Source organism: Hemiscyllium ocellatum, chromosome 45 (genome assembly GCF_020745735.1).
Source record: "Hemiscyllium ocellatum isolate sHemOce1 chromosome 45, sHemOce1.pat.X.cur, whole genome shotgun sequence".
In the NCBI taxonomy this organism is placed as follows: Eukaryota; Metazoa; Chordata; class Chondrichthyes; order Orectolobiformes; family Hemiscylliidae; genus Hemiscyllium; species Hemiscyllium ocellatum.
In genome coordinates, this window is record NC_083445.1 from 679,204 (window position 1) to 705,581 (window position 26,378).

The 26,378-nt window shown below is 43.7% G+C and overlaps 1 protein-coding gene across 3 annotated transcripts in view; it reads right to left on the reverse strand.

The window, feature by feature from the left end:
* The window catches only part of slc44a2 (solute carrier family 44 member 2), a 90,796-nt gene that overhangs the window by 43,412 nt on the left and 21,006 nt on the right, over nt 1-26,378 (reverse strand). For 2 of the 3 annotated variants that reach the window (XM_060855287.1, XM_060855289.1), the window contains exon 1: nt 17,776-17,943. The exons of the other annotated variant lie outside the window; for it this stretch is intronic. In XM_060855287.1, the coding sequence (XP_060711270.1) occupies nt 17,776-17,809 (34 nt within the window). In that variant the 5' untranslated portion in view covers nt 17,810-17,943. Of the gene's footprint in view, nt 1-17,775; nt 17,944-26,378 lie in introns of those variants that run through there. 3 annotated transcript variants of the gene reach the window in all.

The following is a 26,378-nucleotide window of genomic DNA, read 5'->3' on the forward strand; positions in this document are numbered from 1 at the left end:
CTTGCATGGTATTTTGTAAACTACGTTAGTTTGGCTCGTGCTGGCTATTGGGTCCTTTGTTCTAGTGAGTTGTTGTCTGAGTGTGGAAGTTGGCTTGTGTGCTGTTATGAGTCCTAAGGGTCGCAGTAGTCTGGCTGTCAGTTCTGAGACGCTCCTGACGTATGGTAGTGTGGCTAGTCCTTTTGGTTGTGGCATGTCTTCGTTCCGTGGTCTATCTCTTAGGCATCTGGTGATAAAGTTGCGTGGGTATCCGTTTTTGGCGAATACCTTGTATAGGTGCTCCTCTTCCTCTTTTCGCAGTTCTGGTATACTGCAGTGTGTTGTGGCTCTTTTGAATAGTGTCCTGATGCAGCTTCGTTTGTGTGTGTTGGGGTGGTTACTTTCATAGTTTAGGACTTGGTCTGTGTGTGTTGGTTTCTGTGTACCCTTGTGGTGAATTCTCCGTTGGGTGTTCTCTCTACTAACACGTCTAGGAATGGGAGTTGGCTATCCTTTTCCTCTTCTCTCGTGAATCGTATTCCTGTGAGTGTGGCGTTGATGATTCGGTGTGTTTTTTCTATTTCTGTGTTTTTGATGATTACAAAGGTGTCATCGACGTATCTGATCCAGAGTTTGGGTTGGATTTGTGGTAGGGCTGTATGTTCTAACCTTTGCATAACTGCCTCCGCTATGAGTCCCGAGATTGGTGATCCCATGGGTGTTCCGTTGATTTGTTCATATCTTCAACAGGTGATTGTGAAACCATCTGAACTGAAACCAACATGGTCATTCTAAAAGATGAGACTTAAATAATCTGGGTCTTTTTCAAAATATCGTTTCAGTTACATCATACTTCAACTTTTGCTATAAATTCTGTCTTACAACCTATTCTCCACAATCACCTGAAGGAGCAGCGCTCCAAAAGCTAGTGCTTCCAAATAAACTTGTTGGACTATAACCTGGTGTTGAGTGGTTTTTACCTTTAGTTATATTTAAAACATTAACCTGATCCTTCTCCTCACAATTTGGCTACCTTTTTTTAAAAAAAAAGCGATCAGTTCATTTAAATAGCAGTTTACAATCATGCTCTGTACAGACAAGTAGACTTGACTGTTTATGTAGCAAACTGTGCAATATCGCCACAGGAAATACCTTGCTGTCTAAGTTCTGCTCTCATTTGCAGGCTTACGTTGCATGACAAAGCAAAACCAAAGGGATGTAAAATTAATACAAGAAATTAAATTCTTAAATTCAGGGGATGCGGACCTGAGATTGAAGAGACAAATTAAAGAAAGCAATTGATCCCAAATTGAAGTTACCAATATGTTGATATTCTGCCACTGACAACATGCACTAATTAAACAAACACAAGAGGAAACAATTCACACATTGACTTCTTACATTGTCAGAACATCTGGGTGATTTTAATCAGGTATTAATAGGAAAGATCAGTGGCTGCATTCTGCAGATAGATATATAGTCAAGAGATAAACTATAACCCTCTCCACAAACAGCACTGGAACATACCAGTGCCCGGGGCAGGGAGTTGAAGCAGGAAACATCACAACCCTTAAAGTACTTAGATGAGCACTTAAATGTTATAACATAAGGCTCATAGCCAAGTGCTCGAAAGTGAGATATGGAGTAGTTTGTGTCAGTTCAGACTCAAACCAAAAGGCCTCTTCTGTACTGGGTAAAAACAACGAAGTAAAAACAATTACTGCAGATGCTAGAAACCAGATTCTGGATTAGTGGTGCTGGAAGAGCACAGCAGTTCAGGCAGCATCCAAGGAGCAGCGAAATCGACGTTTCGGGCAAAAGCCCTTCATCAGGAATGAAGGCAGTGAGCCTGAAGCGCGGAGAGATAAGCTAGAGGAGGGTGGGGGTGGGGAGAAAGTAGCATAGAGTACAATGGGTGAGTGGGGGAGTGGATAGGTGGAAGAGGAGGACAAGTCCAGACAAGTCATGGGGACAGTGCTGAGCTGGAAGTTTGGCACTAGGGTGAAGTGGGGGAAGGGGAAATGAGGAAACTGCTGAAGTCTACATTGATGCCCTGGGGTTGAAGTACTCCGAGGTGGAAGATGAGGCGTTCTTCCTCCAGGCGTCTGGTTTTGAGGGAGCGGCGGTGAAGGAGGCCCAGGACCTCCATGTCCTCGGCAGAGTGGGAGGGGGTTGAAATGTTGGGCCACAGGGCGGTGTGGTTGATTGGTGCGGGTGTCCCAGAGATGTTCCCTAAAGTACTCTGCTAGGAGGCACCCAGTCTCCCCAATGTAGAGGAGACCGTATCAGGAGCAATGGATACAATAAATGATATTAGTGGATGTGCAGGTAAAACTTTGATGGATGTGGAAGGCTCCTTTAGGGCCTTGGATGGAGGCGAGGGAGGACGTGTGGGCACAGGTTTTACAGTTCCTGCAGTGGCAGGGGAAAGTGCCAGGACGGGAGGGTGGGTTGTAGGGGGGCGTGGACCTGACCAGGTAGTCACGGAGGGAACGGTCTTTGCGGAAGGCGGAAAGGGGTGGGGAGGGAAATATATCCCTGGTGGTGGGGTCTTTTTGGAGGTGGCGGAAATGTTGGCAGATGATTTGGTTTTTGCGCAGGTTTGCAGGGTGAAAGGTGAGCACCAGGGGCGTTCTGTCCTTGTTACGGTTGGAGGGGTGGGGTCTGAGGGCGGAGGTGCAGGATGTGGACGAGATGCGTTGGAGGGCATCTTTAACCACGTGGGAAGGGAAATTGCGGTCTCTAAAGGAGGAGGCCATCTTGTGTGTTCTGGGGTGGAACTGGTCCTCCTGGGAGCAGATACAGCAGAGGAATTAGGAATATGAGATGGCATTTTTGCAGGAGGTAGGGTGGGAAGAGGTGTAATCCAGGTAGCTGTGGGAGTCGGTGGGTTTGTAAAAAAATGTCAGTGTCAAGTCGGTCGTCATTAACGGAGATGGAGAGGTCCAGGAAGGGGAGGGAGGCGTCAGAGATGGTCCAGGTAAATTTAAAAGGTCAGGGTGGAATGTGTTGGCATTGTTTGATTCTTTGAATAAATTTGGCAGGAGTATCTACTGAGAAAGGAACTCAATTGATCTACCTCCAATTAACCAAAAGATTGCCCTCATGATGGTGAATATATCACAAGGTTTTAATATCATTTTAAGTGACCAAAATGCACTTCTTACAGCCCAGCAGTCCTCATACACCACTAGAACATCAGCACAATTTACATGCTTTAATCTTGGAATTAGGCTTAAACCAGCAAATGCCCAATGTAGAGACATTAGCGACAAGTGTCTCGAGGGTATGGGAGAAGCCACTTGAATCAATGCAATCAAAAGGGAGTTATCTGAAAAGGATCAAAGTGGGGGTTATGAGGCAAAGATCGGAGAATGGTATTAAGCAAAATGTTCTTTCTGAGAGTTGATGTAAACACAATGGACCAAGAGTCCCTTTCTGTACTGTGTAAATCTGCGATTAATGAGCTTTTCAGTTTCTTTACAAGATTGGCAAATGACATACCATAACTGGAATGTAACTTGAGAGGGGCCTACACGTATCCCCCTTGGACAAAGGGATCATACTGAATAACAGATCCCAACATCACCACCAAACAAGAGAAACATTCTGCTAAAATGACCATCCCCAACTGTAAAACCTGCACTCAGAGTGCCACCTGCCTACAACAGACCCCTTTCTATGGTGTGTCCATGAACATGGGGTCAGCATTAATTAAGAGCCATCTACTACCAGGCATGGAATTCTGACAACCCACTTTAAACATTTCATCCCCATTTCACTAGGACATCATTCTTGCTCCTACCCACTTTGTAAAAAGCCAAACACTCCCATAAATTGCATTGAAAAATAAGGTCTTTTATGATTTCACTATTTGAAGTGGATTTTTTTTTTACTACAATATATTTGGAGAAAGTATGTGCAGTGCCTGAATACAAATTTCAGTGGCACCATGTGGAGAACAGGAATGGAATGTGCTGCACAGCATCAGATTAATCAGATCACACATCATCTTATAAAACGCTTCTCAACGCGAAGATAAATATTCAGAGATAAATACATACAGTTTGTTGTGTTGAAAATTGCATGCTCTTTTCGTGTAATGAAGTGTTAATTTTTCCATAAGTTATTATCCCTTTCTGATCTCAGTGACAGTGAGGTCAGCAACAGTCCCCTGATGCTATCCTGACAGAGGGATGGTAGGAGTTGAATCTGGAGTGTTGTCAGTCTCCACCATACTAACTTATTCAAAACACTAGAGGGGGATGTACATGCCATTCGAACGTGACCTCGTCCATTCAAATCTGGTGTATCTCTCACCTAAACTTCCTATACTCCGGGGATTAAACAAAGTTTCCACAGAAAATGGTTGGAAATATCTGTCCCGTGTACAGAGGCACAGTGAAAAGCTTTGTCTTGTGAGCAATGCAGGCAGATCAGAGTTAAATAGCATAGATAATAGCGGCAAAAACAAAAACAGGTACAGGTGAATGTTAGGAGTCAATTCAGTATTTTAACAACAGTAGGATAGAAAATGTTTCAAAGCAAACTGGTGAGCGTGTTCAGGCTTCTGTACCTTCTTCCCGATGGTGGAGGTTGGAGAAAAACATTGCCAGGGTGGGATGGATCTTTGAGAATGCTGGCGGCCTTTCCTTGACAGTGGGCCTGTTAGATGGATTCTATAAATGGGAGGTTAGCCTTTATGCATCACACTCTGCAACAGTCTCCGATCTTGAATGGTACAGTTGACATACCAGGTAGTGATACATCCAGACAGAACGTTCTCGATGGCGCATCTATAAAAGTTGGCAAGGGTATTTGCCGTCATGTCAAAATTTCCTCAGCTGCCCGAGGAAGTGTTGTTGTTGGGCCTTTGTAACCAGTGCATTCACATGAAGAGTCCAACAGCTGCTTGTTGTGGATGACCATTCCCAGGAGCTTGACACTCTTCACTCATTCCCCCCTACGCATTAACAGCACAGAGATGGAACGAGCAACATCCTGCCGAAAGTCAATAGTGAGTTCCAGTGTTGAGTGTTAGTGAGGATGAAATATTGTCCCCAATCTTCACTGATTGTGGCCTGTGGGTCAGGAAACTGAGGATCCAGTTGCAGAGTGTGGGGCTCAGTCTGAGATCACGAAGTTTAGTAATCAGTCTCGAGGGGATAATAGTGTTGAAGGCTGAACTGTAGCCAATGAGTAGGATTCTTATGTAGCTGTTCTTGGTGTCAAGATGTTCTAGGGAGGAGTGAAGGGAAAGTGATTTGGCATCTGATGTGGATTTGTTGGTCCGATAGGCAAACTGGAGTGGGTCAAGACTAGTGGGGAGGCTGGAGTTGATTAATGCCATGACCAGCCTTTCAACGCACTTCATAACCACCGAAGTTAGGGCCACTGGGCGGTAGTCATAAGACATGCTGCATGAGCCTTCTTAGGCACAGGGATGATGTTGGCCTCTTGAAACAGGCAGGAACTGTGGCCTGCTACAGGGAAAGGTTGAAGATGTCAGAGAAGACCTCTGCCAGTTGATCTGCGCATGCTCTGAGTGCACGGCCTGGTACTCTGTCTAGTCCCATCGGTTTCCTTGGATTCACAAAGGAAAACTGATCTGACCTCTGATGCAGTGAATGTTGGGATAGGTTTGTCCGGACTTGTCAAAATAGGCATTACCTCTCCACCAAAATTTTAATCAAAGCAAGCATAGAAGGCAATGAGAATTTCAGAGGGACATGTCATCGTCTGCTATCTTGCACTCTCTTTTTCAAATTTGTGATGTCATTCAGTCCTTTCCACAGTCACCAGGTGCCTGTCTGGGTCTCTAGTTTGGTTTGATATTGGTCCTTAACTGTCTTAATGGGTCTGCGAAGGTCACACTTGGATTCCTTATATTTGAGTGGGTCTCCTGATCTGAAGGGTAAAAACAAGGACTGCAGATGCAGGAAACTAGAGTCTGCTCCTCAGATGCTGCCTGACCTGCTGTGCTTTTCCAGCACCACTCTAATCTAGACTCTTGATCGGAAGGCCTCACACCTCGTTTTTAGCAGATTCTGTATGCCCCGATTCATCCAGGGCCTCCTGTTGGGGAATACCTGGATTGATTTCCTCAGTATACAGTTCTCCACACACTTGCTGACAGTGGGGGCGTACTCGCCCAAGATACTTGCAGCCTGTTTGAACATGCCCCAATCAGCCGATTCCAGACAGCACCGGAGTTGATCCTCTGCCTCCTCCGACCAGCACTGGACCTGTATCCGCGAGGGGGTCTCCTGCTTGAACTTTTACCTGTAATCTGGGGAAGAAACACGGCATTGTGGTCGGAGTTCCCGAAATGAAGGCGGGGCATGGAGCGGGAGGCATCTTTCACAGTGGTGTAGCGATAGTCCAAAACGTTTGGGCCCCGACCACTGTTCTAAAGTGGAGTGAACTATTCATACTGCAACATCCTGTCCTTTTACTCTGGTGTTTGACAAAGTAACTGGATTTGACTCTAAATCACCTGTTCTTTTTGTCTTCCTCAAATTTCACTGCAAAGATAGGCAAGAAGTTGGTGACTAAAATCACAGTCCAGCCTAATACAACCTCAAGGTGAATTACTGCAGGGAACCTGGATGGTAATTGCTGGCAGACTATCCAACTGCGGAAGCACTCAGCCTGCTCTAACCAAACCGAAGTGTCAACCTCCAGGGCAGTGAGTGGGTCTCTGACTAGGGGTAAGATTCTTATTTAGCAATATGTAGTAAAGTGTTACACAAGATCTCCTGAGATCACAGAGATACTCAGGGTAAAGAGTCAATGAGTTAAAACCATAGCTCAAAATGTTGATGCACCATAGATACTCAAGCAATAGTTGATCTCATGTAAAAGTCGATCCCCTATTTCTGGCCAAATAATCTGGAATTTTTCATATATCTCATGCAAAAATCAACCCTAGTTCTTCACAGATAACACGTCAACATTTGAGAGTCAGTGCACCGGCCATCAGGTCCCACTCCAGCTCTCTGGTCTGCTGTTTGTTAAGCTCCACGCCCAATCTTCCAGTTCGCTGGCTGTAATGTTCCTCTCCGGATTCTCAGAATTACCATGGTTCATTTTTTTCCTTTATTAGTTTTGAGATCACTTGGGCTTCTGATCATGATTAAAGGAATGAATTTTGACAGGCATGAATTTCAGCCCCTCAAAAGTCGTATCCATGTACTAGTCGACCCCATAAATCTAACCTTAAAAATAGTCCAAACAATTGTTGACTATTACTCGACAATATAGGGTTGGTTGACCGGGTTTCGCTTCATGGGGCACAGGCACTTGTACTGGATGTTCAGGTGAAGCAAGGTCCACTTGAACTATGTTGAAAATGTGTTGCTGGTTAAAGCACAGCAGGTCAGGCAGCATCCAAGGAATAGGAAATTCGACGTTTCGGGCATAAGCCCTTCATCAGGAATGAGGAGAGGGTGCCAAGCAGGCTAAGATAAAAGGTAGGGAGGAGGGACTTGGGGGAGGGGTGATGGAGATGTGATAGGTGGAAGGAGGTCAAGGTGAGGGTGATAGGCCGGAGTGGGGTGGGGGCGGAGAGGTCAGGAAGAAGATTGCAGGTTAGGAGGGCGGTGCTGAGTTGAGGGAACCGACTGAGACAAGGTGGGGGGAGGGGAAATGACTTGAACTATACTGTGTCCAGTGTTCTGGAATATCACATTACCATAGTTGTAGAGAACGCTTTAACTAAACAGAGTATTGGGATGGTGCATACAGTATTCACAAAAAAATTAATATCATACCCATCAACCTTTGCTTATGATGTCATTACCATTCTCAGGTAGTTCCTCAGCTCAAACCTGGGAGCTAAATGTTCTGTCATGTAACTTCTCAAAAGGACAGGATGGTGGAATATTTTGTTCCATACTAACAAAACTAAATAAATAGCAAGAAATGATCTTGAACTGAAAGATATAGAATCCAGATTAGTGGAGACAAGAAATAACAAGGGGGAAGATGACACTGGTAGTAGTAGCATACAAGCCTCCTAACTGTAGCTATACCATAGGAAAGAGAATAAATCGGGACATAAGGGCATGGAAACAAAGGAGTATGTTAATCATGGCTGACTTTACTCTTCATACAGGTTGGGAAAAGCAGCTTGGCAGAGATATCCAGGAGGAAAAATTCAGAGTGCATTCGACAATTGACTAAATACAGGACACTGAGCACCATAGTCTAGAAGTGGCCTAACCAACTTTTGTCTCTCTGCTTAAGGAAAGGCACTGTGAAACTTCAGAGGGTTCAGAAAAGATTTGCAAGGATGTTACCAGGGTCGGAGGGTTTGAACTATAGGAAGAGGCTGAACAGGCTGGGGCTATTTTCCCTGGAGCGGGAGAGGTTGAGGGGTGACTTTCTAGAGGTTTATAAAATCATGAGGGGCAGAGGGTGAATCAACAAGGTCTTTTCTCCCCCCAGGGAGGAGAGTCCAAAACTAGAGAGCATAGATTTAAGGTGAGGGGGGAAAGATTTAAATAGGGACACTAAGGGGCAACTTTTTCATGCAGACTGTAGTGCATGTACAGAATGAGGTGCCAGAGGAAAGCTGGTACAATTACAACATTTAAAAGGTGTCTGGAATTGAATTTATTGTCACGTGTACAAAGGCACAGTGAAAGGCTTTGTCTTACAAGCACTACAGACAGATCACATAGTTAAGTAGCATAGATAAGTAATAGGTAAACAGTGGCAAAAATAAAAACACAGGTACAGGCGAATGTTAAGAGTCTGGGAGTCTATTCAGTATTCTAACAACAGTACAGTAGAAACTGGTGTGTGTGTGTGTGTGTGTGTGTGTGTGTGTGTGTGTGTGTGTGTGTGTGTGTGTGTGTGTGTGTGTTCACACTTCTGTACCTTCTGTCCAATAGTACAAGTTGTAGAAAAGCATTGCCAGGATGAGATGGATCTTATACGAATAGGAAGGGTTTAGAGGGATACGGGCCAACTGCTGGCAAATGGAACTACATGAATGTTGGATATATGGTTGGCACAAACAAGTTGGACCAAAGTGTCTGTTTCCACGCTGTGTGTCTATAACGATAAAATCAATCAACTACAGATCCAATCAAGGATCAGGCTACGTTGGATCCAGTAATATGTAATGGGGCAGATTTAATAATTGATCTCACAGTAGAAGATCCTCCAAGAAAGTGTCCAAATAACATGACAGTATTTAGCATTCAGTTTGGAGAGAGAAACTTGGGTCTGAAACTATTGCGCTAAACCTTTAAAAGCCCTAATGATTACAAAAAGGAATGACCGGGAAAGAAGTAGTAGTTTAGCAGAAGCAAATTTTCAATTTGATCATGAGACATGATGTGTCATTGGCTGGGGCAACTTCTGTGGACAGTTAAAAGTCAACCATGTTTCTGTGGGTCTGGAGTCACATGTAGGCCAGATCTAGTATGAATGGCGAATTCCCTTCCCTAAAGGGCATTAGTGAACCAGGCAGGTATTTAAGACAATCAATAGTCATTATAAAGTTGTGATAAGACTAGATTTTTTTATTTCAGACTTTTGTGAATTCAAATGTTACTATCTGCCATGGTGAAACTCAAACTCATATCCTCAGAACATTAACCACAGGCTTTGTATTACTAATCCAGTGACATTACTATGTTGCAACCACCTCCTTTAACTGATGAACAATGGCAGACTTTCAAGAAAATAGCTTATGACTCATAGCAAAGATACATCGCAGTGAGGAAGGAGGATTCGAAGGGAACAAACTGACCATGGTTAACCAGGGACGATAGGATAGTATCAAATGAAAAACAAAAGTGGTAAAGAATCATGATAAAGCAGTTGATTGAGAAAGTTTTAAAATAACTATGAAGAATATTAAAAGAAAAAAATAAACTTTTGATTGTCTTGCTATTACTTGCAAATATACACAGCACAAACTTATTTACATATATATAAAACACACACACACACGCACGTGTTTTTATATAATATATATTTAGGCCAAAGTAAACATCCGCCCTGGGAAAACAGGGCTTGGGAAATAATAATGGGGAACCAGGTCAGGAATCTATGTACGTGGACACAGATCTCTGTTCACCTACACTACCAAGAATCTTACTATTAACCCAGTACTCTGCATTCCTGTTACTCCGTTCAAAGTGAAACACTTCTCACTTTTCTGCACTAAATTCCATTTGCCACCTCTCAGCCCAGCTCTCCAATTTATCTATGTCCCTCTGTAACCTGCAACGTCATTCCGCACCATCCACAACTCTACTCACCTTCGTGTTATCCACAAATTTACCAATCCATCCTTCTACACCCTCATCCAGGTAATTTATGAAAATGACCAACAGCAGTGGACCCAAAACAGATCGTTGCAGTATATCACTAGTAAATGAACTCCAGGATGAACATTTCCATCAACCACCATCTTCTGTCTTCTTTCAGCTAGCTAATTTCTTATCCAAATTGCTAAAGCACCCTCAATCCCATGCCTCTATTTTGTGGAATAATCTACCGTGTGGAACCTTATCAAACACCTGACTGAAATCCATATACACCACATCAACTAATTTACCCTCTTACCTGTTTGGTCACCTCCTCAAACTCAATAAAGGTCGTGCCTCACAAACCTACCTTTCACAAAACCGTATTTATTATTCCTAATCAACTTATTTCAACTGGATTATAAATCCTCTCTGTTATACTCTTTTCCAACACTTTGCTCACAACCGAAGTAAGGCTCACTGGTCTACAATTACCAGGGTTGAACAAGGGAATAACATTTGCTTTCCTCCAGTCTTCATGGCACTATTCCTGTAGACAATGACAACATAAAGATCAAAGCCAAATGCTCTGCAGTCTCCTCTCTGGCTTCCCAGAGAATCCTAGGACGAATCACATCATACCAAGGGACTTATCTATTTTCACGTTTCCAGAATTGATAACACTTCCTTGTGAACCTCAATCCCATCTAGTCTAGTCGCCAACATTTCAATATTCTCGTCGACAACATTGTCTTTTTCCAGTGAGAATGCTGACGAAAAATATCCATTTAGCACTTCCTCTATCTCCTCTGACTCCATGCACAATTTCCCACTAATGTCCATGAGTGGCCCTAATCTTTCTCTCGTCATTTTTTTATTCCTGATATACCAATAGAAAGCCTCAGGATTTTCCTTGATCCTATCTACCAATGACTTTGTATGTTCCCTCCTGGCTCTTCTTAACTCTCTTTTGTCTTTCCTAACTAACTTGTAACTCTCAAGCATCTTAACTGAGCCTTCACATCTGATCCTAATATAAACCTCTTTCCTTTTGACAAGATATTCAACTCCTTTAGTAAACCACAGCTCCCTCACTGAACATCTTCCTCCTTGTCTGACTGGTACGTACTTATCAAGGACACATAGGAGCTGTTCTTTGAATAAGCTCCACATTTCAATTGTGCCCAGCCCCTGCAGTTTCCTTCCCAGTCCTATGCATCCTAAGTCTTGCCTAATCACACCATAATTGTCTAATTGCCTATCCTCCAGTTATAACTCTTGCCCCGCAGTATATACCTATCCCTTTCCATCGCTAAAGTAAACATAACCGAATTGTGATCGCTACCAAAGTGCTCACCCACCTCCCCAAATCTAACACCTGGCCAGTTCATTACCCAGTACTAAATCCAATGTGGCCTCACCCTTTGTTGGCCTGTCTACATACAGTGTCAGGAAACCTTCCTACACACATTGGACAAAAACTGACCCATCTAAAAGAGCTTGAATTTTGTACTCCCAGTCAATATTTGCAAAGTTAAAGACCCCGTAACAACTACCTTGTCATTTTTGCTCTTATTGAAAATAATCTTTGCTATCCTTTACTCTACATCTCTGGAACTAGTCAGAGGCCATTAGAAAACTCCCAGAGAGTGACCTCTCCTTTCCTGTTTCTAACCTCAGCCCATATCACCTAAGTAGGGGAATCCTCAAACATTCTTTCTGCCACTGTAATACTGTCCTTGATTAACAAGGCCACACTTCCACCTCTTTTACCATCTTCTCTGTTCTTACTGAAGCATCAAAATCCCACAACCTGCAACAACCATTCCTGTCCTTGCTCCACCCATGCCTCCAAAATGGCCACAACATCAAAATCCCAGGTACCAACCCAAGCTGCAAGTTCACCCACCTTATTTTGGATGCTCCTGGCATTGAAGTAGACACACTTCAAACCACCTTCCTGCTTGCCGGTGCCCTCTTTGTGACTTTGAAACCTTATTTCTGACCTCACTACTCTCAACCTCCTGTATACTGGTACTGTCCCATTTCCCGATCCCTGTATCAGTTGAAGCAAACACTCAGACACAGTATGGCTGGAGAATAGAAAGTGATTAAACAAGGGGACTGTTTCCAACACAGGAATATCCAGAGTGACTAAGGTTTAAAATATTATGTTGTGGGCCTGTCCAACTCAAGATAACGATGTTCCGGGTGATTGCTGACACCGTTCGATTGTAACAATTCGTTTGGACTCCTGCCTGACTTGCCACATTGGCATCCTGTTTCCCTATCCCCGGATCCGTGGAAACAAACACTCAGACACAGTATGGCTTCACCTTCTCCATCTTTATTTCAGTCCCTGGAGAGAGAACAATCACCCATGTGCACAGAGACACGAATTCTTGTTCTTCTCTCAAACAGCAGATTCTTAAGGAATTCTATAGTCACTACAAGGAGCAGCATCCAAATAAGGTAACATCTATATTGATTGGGTGACCGTTACAAGCACCGTGCATCAACAGTAAAGATTACGCCATTTGGCATGATACAATGGATGTTCTTAACCTTGTTAAATGGCATTACACATAGATGCGTTTTACCTCATTAACTCACTACCCTTGCCTCCAGCTCCTCATTCTTTACTGCAAGTTCCTGTCTGGTCAAAGTCATGCTACCTCAGCTTTTGTCATGCATCCTAAAACCTAACTCTTTCCCTTCCTGCTCACAACTTGTACACTTTCACTGGAACTACAATTTGGGTTCCATTCACCCTTCTCGAAGAGCATGAGCAACTTTCACCCCCGCCCCCCATGATACTGGTACCCCTCTGGTTCAGGTGAAGGCGATCATGTTTGTAGAGGTCCCACCCACCCTAGCAGGAGCCCCAATAATCCAGAAATCTGAAATCCTCCCTCCTGCATCATCCCTGCAGTCACGTGTTCAACTCCCCTCACTCCCTATTCCTTGCCTCGCTAGCACATGGAATAGGCAACAAACCAGAGATGACAATTCTGTTCTAGCTCTAAGCTTCCACCCTAGCTCCCTGAATTTCTGCCTTAAATTGCTATCTCTTTTCCTACTTATGTCGTTGGTGCCCTAAGTGGACCACGACTTGGGATTGCTTCCCCTCCCCCTCAAGGATCCCGAAAACACAATAAGAGATCACGAACCCTGGCACATAGAAGGCAACACCAACTGCGCGTTTCTCCTGTTCCTACAGAACCTCCTATCTATCCCCTAACTGCCCAAGTACATAGTACTTCCTGATGAAGGGCTCTGGCCCGAAACGTCGAATTTCCTGTTCCTTGGATGCTGCCTGACCTGCTGTGCTTTAACCAGCAACACATTTTCAGCTGCCCAAGTACATAACCTCACTTACCCAGAAGTCCCGTATCTGCTGCTGAACAGCGTGTTCTCCACCTATACAAGAGGTAAATTTTTATACTTTAAAAACTTACCTTCGGGTCAAGCCCCTGCTTCGTACTGTCGCACCTCCCACTGCAACTGCCGCCAAAAAATTGCACAAATATTTCACAATAAGTTTTGAATATAAAGGTGAAATTGCACTTTGATTTAAAGCCTTGAGGACAGGACTTTCTCCAGCCACGTTTGCCCATTATCATCCATCTCATTCTGATATTCTGTTCGCATTATATATTAATAATCTGGATGAAGGGACTGGGGGCATTCTAGCGAAGTTTGCCAATGATACGAAGTTAGGTGGACAGGCAGGTAGTACTGAGGAAGTGGGGAGGCTGCAGAAGGATCTAGACAGTTTGGGAGAGTGGTCCAGGAAATGGCTGATGGAATTCAACGTGAGCAAATGCGAGGTCTTGCACTTTGGCAAAAAGAATAAAAGCGTAGACTACTTTCTAAATGGTGAGAAAATTCGTAAAGCCAAAGTACAAAAGGATCTGGGAGTGCTAGTCGAGGATTCTATAAAGGTAAACATGCAGGTTGAGTCCGTGATTAAGAAAGCGAATGCAATGTTGCCATTTATCTCAAGAGGGTTGGAATATAAAAGCACTGTTGTGCTACTGAGACTTTATAAAGCTCTGGTTAGGACCCATTTGGAGTACTGTGTCTAGTTTTGGTCCCCACACCTCAGGAAGGACAAACTGGCACTGGAACGTGTCCAGCGGAGATTCACACGGATGATCCCAGGAATGGTTGGTCTAACATACGAGGAACGGCTGAGGATCCTGGGATTGTATTCATTTGAGTTTAGAAGATTAAGGGGAGACTTAATAGAAACTTACAAGATAATACAGGGTGGACGCTAAGAAATGTTTTCCGTTAGGCGAGGAGATTAGGGCCCGTGGACACAGCCTTAAAATTAGAGAGGGTCAATTCAGAACAGAAATGCGGAGACATTTCTTCAGCCAGAGGGTGGTGGGCCTGTGGAATTCATTGCCACGGAGTGCAGTGGAGGCCAGGACACTAAATGCCTTCAAGGCAGGGATTAAAAGATTCTTGATGTCTCGAAGAATTAAGGGCTACGGGGAGAATGCTGGTAAGTGGAGTTGAAATGCCCATCAGCCATGATTGAATGGCGGAGTGGACTCGATGGGCCGAATGGCCTTACTTCCACTCCTATGTCTTATGGTCTTATATCCAAAGATGCCCATGATCAGCTTTCAAGATCTGTTCTGATTCACCAAATGTCATAGTCTAGTGGGTCAAAATTAAATCCACACGACGTGTGAGATTCACCCACGAGCTGGACAGCCAGTGAAAGCCCCACATCACCTCCTTTGGAGAAAGCTCACATCAAATACTGCCAAGCACCTGGGGTCAAGAACTTCATCGGAGGAATTCCAAGACCAAAAGAGCTGCCAGAGACCAAACAATTGCTGATTGCCTGGAGAGCCCCTGGGTTTGTGCTGGTAATCCACGGGAGACTTCAGGCCAAAAGGTATGAGAGGCCGGGATTGGAATGGCTGCCTGGGGCATTGCTCAGCAGGACCCACGCTTCCTGATGCCAGTTCCTCAAATCAGGTCCAGAGGCTGAAAGCTCATGTAGTCCTCACTCAGAACCCCCTCCCACCACTCCAATTAAATACAGCCTTTCCTCCAAACCCATCTCATGAACAGGGGAGTCTATATCCTCTCCCCAATTCTATACCTGCTCAACTTGGTGAAATATGTTGTCAAGGTGCCCAACCCAAAATAGAAATCAATCCATACTGCCATACAACATTGGCTGTAAGACATAAGCTATTGGACAGCAAAACGTTCAGGGCATTTCTCACAAATACAAGATAGAATACAGTCGAATGGGTGGTGCTGGAAAAGCACAGCAGGTCAGGCAGCATCCGAGAAACAGGAGAATCGATGTTTCGGGCATAAGCCCTTCATCAGGATTCCTGATGCTCCTGATTCTGAGCTCCATCATCTGCAGTCCTCACTTTCTCCTACAAGATAGAATACAGTGCATTATCCTCCGCCATTTCTGCTATCTACAATCAGACCCCACCGCCAGAGGTAGATTTCCTTCCACGTCCTTATCTGCGTTCTGCAGAGACCATTCCTTCCATGGCTCCCTTGCTAGGTCCACACCCCTCCACTGACTCAAACTCCACATCCAGCACCTTCCCTTGTCGCTGCAAGTGGTAAAGCTTGCGCCCATACCTCCCATCTCATTTCCGTCCAAGGCCCCAAAGGATCTTTTCACATCCAGCAGAGATTTTCCTGCCCATCCACCCACCTCATCTACTGTGTCCGTTGCTCTCGATGTGGTCTCCTCTACATTGGGAAGATAGGACGCTAACTTGCAGAACGATTCAGGGCACATCTCTGGGACACACACCAAACACTTCCACTGTCCTGTGGCCGACCAGTTCAACTCCCCCAAGGACATGCAAAAACTGGGCCGCCTCCACTGCCAAATCCAAGCCACTCAACAACTAGAGGAAGAATGCCTCTTTTTTACCATCTTGGGACCCTTCAACCACACAGCATCAACATTGACTTCACTAGTTTCCTAACCTTCCCTCCTCCCACCTCACCCGAGATCCCACCCTCCAACTCGGTACCGCCCTTTTGACTTGTCCTACCGATCCATTTTCCTTCCCACCTATACGCTCCAGCCACCCCTTTGACTTCTCACTATCACCCTCCACCTGCATCTACCGATCACCTTCCCATCTACGTTCCCCCCATGCCACCCTCCTATTTATCTCTTAGCTCCCTTGACCCCCCTCCACATTGCTGATGAAGGACTAATGCCTGAAATATCGATTCTCCTGCTCTTTGGATGCTGCCTAACTTACTGTACTTTTCCAGTGCCACACTTTTCATAATGAAACACAAGTAGAGGCAACAGCAACATGTCAGCGACATCAATATGAAGACACTCTCTGTAGCTTCAATATCAGTTATCAGCAGAATGAGAGGATTGCAACCGTCGACAAATTTAATGCCACACCTCATATTTTAACTAAGTAAAATTTAGAATTAAACTGTGCTCTTCCACAGTTAACATGGCCAAAAGGAAACCAGTATCAGCCAAAGGAATAATTGATCTTTGCAGGACAATCTCTCTCCAACCACTCGGAAATTAAGAACAGACTTATCATCACACACTTCTAGCAATTGTATTGATAAGGTTCAAACAGGACAGTCACTTTCACTGTCAAATACAAGCTAGAGTCAATGAGACCTTGGCGAGTTTTAAAATTTCCAGTTTCAAGTTTCTCCTTGAACTTAAAATAGATAAAATATACAGTCACTAGATTTCTGCACACACCTGTTAATTAAATAAAGTTATATTTAGTTTCACTCTTTTTGATTAAAATCTGAGAGCCATATTATTTCAGGCCCAATCTGTTTGTGTACACCTCCTGCTATAGGATAATATAAAACTGGAAAGGGTGCAGAAAAAGATTTACAAGAATATTACTGAGACCGGAAAGTTTTGAGTTATTGGGAGAGGCTGGGACTTTATAAAGGTATATTAAAATCATGAAGAGCATGGATACAGTGAATAGTCACTGTCTTTTCCCCAGAGTAAAAGAGTCCAAAACTAGGAGGGAATTGGTTTAAGGCGAGAGGGGAAAGATTTAAAAGGGACCCATGTGGTAACATTTTCACAGAGGGTGGTGCATGTATGAACGAGCTGCCAGAGGAAGTGGTAGAGGAGAGTACAATTACAACATTTAAAAGACATTTTGGACAGGTACATGAATAGAAAGGTTTTAGAGGGATATGAGCCAAGTGCAGGCAAATGGGACTCGCTCAGTTTAGAAAACATGATCGGTATGGACGAGGTAGACTGAAAGGCCCGTTTCCATGCTGTACGACTCTATTAATCTATAATTGAAGTTCTAAGTCAGTCTTCTGCATTGTGAAAGCAGAAACACGTACATAATGCTGTGAACGCTCCACCACTTACTACAAGTCTGTCTAACCTCGACTGTACGCACTCTGAGGCCTGAACTGCACTGACAACAAACAGCAACAACAGCCTGAGGGAAAAAAAAACAAGTTTCCAAACACGAGCAAGAGACAATCAGGGCCCATAAACCATTACCATATTTCCCATAGAAATTCTCCTCTGTGCTCATGGTCTTCAACTGTGCAAATTCTTTTCACAATTGTGATGATGTTCTGTACTCTGCATCGCTCAGTACAATATCGTTCGTGTCTGCCTGCTGTAGAACACGCTGCAGTGCTCAGCACAGTGCAGACTGGTTTAACTGGATACTCAGCTCTTATAACTGGGTGGCGGCTCAGCAAGTTCCTTTACTGCTGGCTTGTGTGTCAGGGGGCCCAATCACCCGTCCTTCCTGAACCAGGTTAAAAATATCTGAAAGGTTGAGGTGTGTTCATTGTACATTTAATATTCCATTTGAATAACACATTTTCCTGATAATTTAGTGACGATACAGGCGAATAAAGGGGAATGTAGTAACAATAAAAAGCAAATAACTATTTGTTATAAGTTCCAAATGTTGCAAACCATCAAATGATACATCCCAGTAAAATCAAACTAAGACTGCTGCACATGGCTCATACCTGGCCTCAGAAGCTAAGTGAGTGAGAGAGGGGCGAACTATCCTTTTCATCAGCCCTTGAAATGGAGGGTGACCCATGGCTCCATTCTGTTCAATGGGTTTGAGGATAGTTGATAACACAATGTCTAAGTTCAGACCCTGCCATAGGTGGGGTTGGTGGTGCTTGAAGGGTTGGGTTGTGCACACTCCCCAACACCTTGACTGTGGCTCCACTTGTTCCTGACGAGTTCAGTGTATTAACTCAAAGATGCCCCTTCTCCATATTGGTCAATCACAATCCAGGATTATCCTGCGAGCTGACAGCAATGCTTTGAGGACATTAAAGCCACCACTGGTGGTACTCAATGCTTCGAGGTACCTGCTGTAGGTTTTCAGGAGGGCACGCTTCTTTGGGAACCTGCTGGAAAAGGACTTATTTTTTAAGTATTCGCTGAAACACCCATAAGACAGGAGGTAAATAGCAAAAGGTATTTTCCCCAGGGAAGGGGAGTTCAAAATTAAGGGGCACATTTTTAAGATGAGAGGAGAAAGATTTTAGAAGGGACCGGAGGGACAACTTTTTCACACCGAGGGTGGTGTGTATATGGAATGAACTGTCAAAGAAGTGGTAGATACAGGTACAGTTACAACATTTAAATGATATTTGGACAGGTACATAAATAGGAAAGGTTTAAAGGGATATGGACCAAGTTGGACCAACTTAGTTAGGGAAATTTGATTGGAGTGGGTGAGTTGGATTGAAGGGTCCGTTTCTGTGCCGTGACTCTATTTACATAAACTTCAGAGGAGTCGTCATCGATAACTATAGCTCCATTCCGGAGGAATGCATACACCAACCTCTTCTGCTTTGGATTTAGATTGAAACAGTCAAGGCTGACAGTTTCCTGCTTGTTCTGTTCAATTATCCCCAGACCTTTGGATAATTTGCTGCAAATGAGATGCAGCGTTACAGCCAGGAAAACAGAGGGGATTTGGTGCAATCCAGAGTTTCTCACTAGTCTGCACAGACATAGGGTTTGGAGAGGTTCCGTCAGTAAAGATCACTTGAAGGTCATGACAGACAAGACAACTTGGCCATGAGTGAGAAGTGACCAAGGACGAATCTGGGAGAAGTCAGCTTGCTCAGCACAACCGAGGAGAGGATTGTGGGAGTACTCAGTGTCAAATGAACGGTGAAGCCCCAAACATTAGTGCTTCCCTCCCTCCTCCTCAAACTAAAAAGAGAGAATGGCTGCCGGAAAATTTGTTTGTGACTTAGAAACAACAGTGCCTCAGCAGTGTGCATCATCTTTACCACTAATGATGACAGAGACTCTGGGAAAGCATGCAATATATGTGGTATGTCAAATGTGCGAATTGTGGATCCACAAGACATCCAGGAGAGTCACAGCTGCATGAAGTGCCAGAAGATAGCAGTCTTTGAATAACTTGAGACTGATTTGAAGCAACTGTTTTCCTCTGTACACTGTACAAAAGGAGGGGTATCTGGGACAGTTGTACCAGAGTGGTCAGTCTGCATCATGTCAGGCTAGCAACGAGGAGTGCAGAGACAGAAGAGTGGGAGATTCTTCAATGAAAGGAAAGGAAAGGAAACAGCAGGTCCTCAAAAGCCAGGACTCCTTGAAGCTTTCTGACAGGTATGAAATTTTAAACACCAAATCAGTGAGCAACATGACTGAGTCTGAGGTGGATGATTCCACAAGGGACGTCTATAAGGACGACACAGTGGGTCAGTGCTTAGCACTGCTGCTTCATAGTGGCAGGCACCCAGGTTCAACTCCACCCTCAGGCAACTGTGTGGACTGGGGTTACAGGGCTAGGGTAGGGCGAGATGCTCTTCAGAGGGTTGGTGTGAACTTGATGGGCCACACGATAAGAGATTCTGTGATGATTCTTTTATGACTTGCGGGAGAACCACAGTGCCGTGATGCCCAAGACTACTCTGGGAAGAGAGAGAGGCTGGTAAGCAGATCAGATGTGGCAATAATGGGTGACTCACTAGTTCAAGAGTGAGACAATCTAATTTGCAACTGAGAGATGAGTCCCCTATGGTCTGTTGCCTCCTAGGTGCAAGGGTTCAGGAATGACTGGATAAACATTTGGAAAGGAAGGGTGTACAACCAGTGGCTGTGGTTCATGTGTGGGGGAGGGAGGGGATCTACATTTCTAAGGCAGGTGACTGGGTAGGTTGACTAATAGAACTACAAAACAGTGCAAAAAAGAGAAAATATCAGGACGGGGCAGGGGGTGGGGGGCAGGGGGGAGGCAGTAGGGGAAAGGCTCGATTGTTGACAATTAGATTACATTACTTACAGTGTGGAAACAGGCCCTTCGGCCCAACAAGTCCACACCGACCCTCCGAAGATGAACAAAGATTACGGTCACCTTCTATGGGTAAGAAAGTGATAAGGGTAGGATTAAAATTTGTGCAAATGCGTGGAATACAGAAAACAAAACTGGAGAACTGAAAGCAGAAATTGCTCTGGGGATATAACACAGCAGCACTGACAGAAATATGGCTTACATCAGAACAGAACTGGATATTTAACATCCTTGGTATAAGGCTTTTTACAGCAACAGGCAGGGGTAAAAATAGGAGGTGGCGTAACAGTCTTGGTAACAGATAATATCATAGCCCTTGAAGACTCAGTTCCTGAATTAGAATCTACAGAGGAACCTCAAATATCTAAATACTGGATTATTCAGCAAGACCGCAAGGTGACAACACATGGCTAAACTATGTTCTCCAGCATTCGATTATCCGGACTTCAAACTAACCAAACAAAATTCACTCTGCCCGAGTCCTTTGGAAAATCGAGGGTTCTCTGTATATGTTTGGAGATGGGAAACAGGAAGGTGGTGGGGAGCGGCCTTGCTGAGTATTTATTATGAGGAGACAAAAGACTGCATATGCTGAAATCCTAGGTAGACAAGCAGAAGCCTGGAAGAACACAGCAAGCCAGGCAACAGCAGGAAGTGGAGACGTCAAAGTTTTGGGTGTAACTCTTCTTCAGGACCAGGGTTGGGTGTATGGGGAGCTGCAATGTTTTGGGTGTAACCCTGAGACTTCCAAATAATGGAAGGAAGTAGAAGAGAGCATTTGTAAGCAGATTATAGAAACCTTATAGGACAAGTGGGGCTGTGACAGTTGGTGATTTCAATTACCTCAGAATAGACTGGGAAAAAGGTAGAGTGTGGGGCACAGAAGAGGGTGGGGGAATTCCTACGATATGTGCAGGAGAACTTTTGGAACAGTACATTCTCAGTCCCACCAGGGAGAGTGTTGTGTTGGAATGCGACAGACCAAGTGGAGAATACCAGATCTAGGGAGCATTTGGGAAATAATGATCATTATATAGTGAAGTTCAATATTACCTTGGAAAAGGATAAAAATCAGTCAAGGATCAAGATTCCAGACTGGTAAACAGATTTTAAGGGCCTAAAAGCTGAATTGGAGCAATTGAAACATTTTGGGGGATAAAACAGATGAAAAATGGGAAAGATGAATAGATGCAAGCTAGGTAAGTATCCATGATACAGGGTATCCAAATGCAGAGTACCCAAACGACTAAGGATATTGATGAAAAAATAAGAGAAAACGCAGACATATGATGCATACCGGAATAATAATAGCAATAGAAATCAGGAAGAGTATCATAAATGCAGGCTGGAATAAGGACTGCTAAGAAGAAGCATGAGGAAAGGATGACAGGTTGCACTAAGTAGTAAAATGTTCTTCAAACATAATAATAGTAAAAGATTAGTGAAGGATAGAATGGGGCTCATCAGGAACAAGCAGAAGTTGCTTACAGAAGCGAAAGGTATGGCGGAGGACTTCACTTTCCTTCCATTTTTACTAGATTAGAAAATGGTCAAATGGCCTATTTGAGTAACTGCGGGCTGGGAACAGTTGAGTGGTACTGAGATAGCTAAAGAGGTGCTAAACAGGCAGGCAGCACTCCAGGCATAGAAGTCCCCAGGCACAAGTGGGATATATCCTAAATTGCTGAGAGGGGTAAGGGTGCAAATTGTGAAGCTATTTCCAGTCCTCTCCGAATACTGAATTTGTCCCGGGGGACTGGAAGATTGGAATTGTGATACCATGGTTTATGGGGCAAAGAATAACCCAGGAAACTATAGATCTGACAGCTTGATAACAACTGATGGAGGCCATAATACAGGTTAAGGTAAATAAAACAGACAAAAACAAATTAATACTAGGCAGTCAACATGGCTTTGTCAAGGGTAAGTCATGCCTCAACAAATTTTAATTGAGTCCTTTGATGAGGTCACACAGGCAGTGGATGTTGTGGATATTTGGACATTCAGAAAGCAATTGCTCGGGACACAGCAAGCTGGTGAGCAAATTAGAAATGTTTGAGATTGGCAACATGGATTAGAAGTTGGTTAAAAGATGGGAAACGGTAGGTATAGATGGACATTCCACAGACTGGAGACAAATTGAAAGTAATGTCACCCTGGGATCAGGTGTTTGGACCTTTGCTTTTTCTGATTTACATAAAATGATTTGGTGATGGATGTTGACAGTAAAATCTCTACATTTGCAGATAACACTAAGCTAGGGAAAGTAGTGAATTATGAAGATGCCACTGAGTTATTACAGAGCGCATCGATCAGTTGGCCAAATGGGCATGTGTCTAACAGATTAATTTCAATGCTGGGAAATGGGAGGTCATGCATTTTAGAAGAAACAAAGAGATGATATAGACTTGAGAGGAGCAAAGGGACCTCAGGGTTCACATGTATTCACATCACTCTGAAGGTATTTAAAGTCTGGTTGAAGATTTGTAGCTCGGGTGTCCGTTGTTGTGGTTCTGTTCGCCAAGCTGGAAGTTTTTGCTGCAAACGTTTCGTTCCCTGGCTAGGGAACATCATCAGTGCTATTGGAGCCTCCTGTGAAGCGCTGCTTTGATGTTTCTTCCCTGCGACCCTTAGGACTCATAACAGCACACAAGCCAACTTCCACATCAGACAACAACTCACTAGAATAAAAGGACACAATAGCCAGCACGAGCCAAACTAACGTAGTTTACAAAATACCATGCAAGGACTGCACAAAACACTATATAGGACAAACAGGAAGACAGCTAACAATCCGCATCCATGAACATCAGCTAGCCACAAAACGACACGACCAGCTATCCCTAGTAGCCATACACTCAGACAACCAGGAACATGAATTTGACTGGGAAAACACTACCATCATAGGACAAGCCAGACAGAGAACAGCCAGGGAATTCCTAGAGGCATGGCATTCATCCACAAACTCCATCAACAGACACATCGACCTGGACCCCACATACAAACTACTACAGCTGAAACTGACACCCGGAAGCGGCAAGAACAAACCACTATAAATACCGGAAGAAACATCAAAGCAGCGCTTCACAGGAGGCTCCAATAGCACTGATGATGTTCCCTAGCCAGGGAACGAAACGTTTGCAGCAAAAACTTCCAGCTCGGCGAACAGAACCACAACTCTGAAGGTAGCCAGGCAAGTTGATCTTTGAGTTTAATAATAGAGGCATAGAGTATAAAAGCAAGGAAATTATGCTGTAGCCTGCAGAGTGCAAAGGAGATTTACTAGAATTATACCAGTAATCATGGATTTTAGGTACAAGGAAAAATTAGAGAAATTGGGCTTAATCATCTTTAGTCAACGGAGAATAAGAGCTGACTTTATTGTGGTGTTCAAAATCAGGAACAACTTTAACAGGGTAAAGTTTCCACTAGTTAATAAGTTGGGGACAATTTCAAGATTGTCAGCGAGAGAGCTCGGAGTGAGATTTTACTCAGAGTTATTAGGATTTGGATTGCGTTGCCTGGGTCAGTGGTGGAGGCAGATTCCATTGGAGATTTCGCAGAGCTGCATACATATTTGAAAGTGATGATTTTTCAGGGCTACAGAGAAAGAGCTGGAGAATGGGTAGCTCTTTGGGGAGCAGAAGGCCTCCTCCTGTGTTGTCAAATGCTATGATTCTTTACTGTTGTTACCAAGACTCCAGTGCTCAGCTAAGCTCACAAGGTTACAATTAGACTACTGCACACCACAATGTGAAAAAGAAAATGGATAAAATCCAAGATGCTAAGCTATTGATTGACAGGATTTGACATTTGCTGGCTGGGCTAACATTTACTGTCTATCCCTAACTGCCCTGGAGAAAGTGCTGGTGACTTGTCTTCTTGAACTACTGAAATCCGTGGAGTGTACAGTGAGAGATGTTAGGGAAGGATTTACAGGATTTAGACCCATTGACAGTGAAGGAGCAGCGTTAGCTCTAAATCAGGATGGTGTGCAGCTTTGAGGGGAACCCGTAGGTGGTGATCTCTCAAGTCAGCTTCCTACGATTATGCCCTTTTAGATTGTGAAGGTGGTGGATTTTGTTGGTGGTCATCAGATCAAGAGTAGGTCATTCAGCCTCTGAAAGCTGTCGTATCATAAACAGATAGTCTATAATCTTGTATGATCTTAACAATACCTTCCCGTCTGTTTTCCATCATTTTTCTGTACTAATTTTGTCAATAAATATCTGACAATCTTCAAGGTTGAAATGAACAGTGACCTAGTCTCTACTTCTCCTAGGAGAAAAGAATTCCAAAACCAAATTAACTACCCTCAAGAAATTCTTCCTCATCTCCATCTTAACTGGTAGACACCTTGCTTTGAATTTTGCCTCCCAATTCTAGAGTCCCCTGTTTCTAGAGTCCCCATGAAGAAACATCCTCTCAGCATCTACCCCATCAAGTCCTCAAAATCTTGTATATTTCAATAAGATCCTTTCATCTGGGTGTAGGCCAACATCTCCAATTGTTCCTCTGAAGATAAGCTCTTCATCTCAGGAATGTGCCCTTTCCTGGATGCCTCAAAATATTTCCACCCCACCCCTCCTTTAGTAAGCAGAACAAAACTGTACACAATACATTTGAAATGTTATCAGCAATGTTCAGGACAATTGTAGCAAGCCTCCCCTATTTTTGTAATACTGCATCTTAATAGTAAGTTGAACATTCTGTTTGCCTTCTTAATCACTTACTGTGTCGGCATAATGTTCTGTAATCCACGGATAAGGACACCAAAACTCATCCGCATGCCAGCATCTGGCAGTTTCTCTGTTTTAAAAAACATTCTGGTTTCTATTTCCCTACATTACTGTCTACATTATAGTCAACTTGTCAAACCATTGCCCACTCAATCAATCGCTATCTCTTTGTAGACACTTTGAATCCTCATAACTTGCTTCCCTGTTTATGTTTGTATTGTGTTGCTTTCAAAGCAACAGTAAGTGCAGGAACTGCATCAATACATGATCAGAATGCCGTGGCAGTGTTTGGTTGCCCCGAGTACCTGCACCCTGACTTTCTCCACTCCTCAGACTAAACTGGCATCGTTACTTCCCAATGAAGACAGGGTATCTATTATTCTGGTCAAAAAGCAAATAGGGGAAAGGAAAGTAAATTAAGGAACTGAATCTTCATGATTTGTTGCAGTTCAACTCCCACAGTACCATGTTGTTAAGCAAGGGCAATAAGTCCTGCCCTAACTGGCAGCATATTCATAAATAAAAAGAACCATCAAGTTCCTTTTAGAAGCAGTGGACCATAACTGCAGCTGTGTAGTTATAAAAGTAATATAGAAACTGGTCTCCAGAGACTGATTCACATTAATATAATGTATCTTAAAAAGCCATATTTCTTCATAATAGACAAATATTCCTGACATGCTCTAGCCAACAATTCTTAAGAGTCTCTACATTCCTACAATTCTGACCACTTGTGCATCTTGCACTATGCCCCATCATTGCCTACACCCAAACACAGCAATTTCAACCTCCTCGCACTACAACGCATCTATATCTCTGACCAAGTTACTGGCTGTCCATCCTCTTTGGCCAGCTTAGTCTGATTACAATGTCTATAAAGCACATAGGAACTTTAAACATCCTATGTTGGAAAACCAGATCCTTTCAACTGGTGTAATTAATAAATTGAACAGCTGCTTCATAAAGAGAAGAATCTAAGTTATGGAATATTGTAAAGAATCAGATAGTATTGTGCAAATCAATAAGAATGCTGAGAGATGTTTTAATTAGAATGTTAC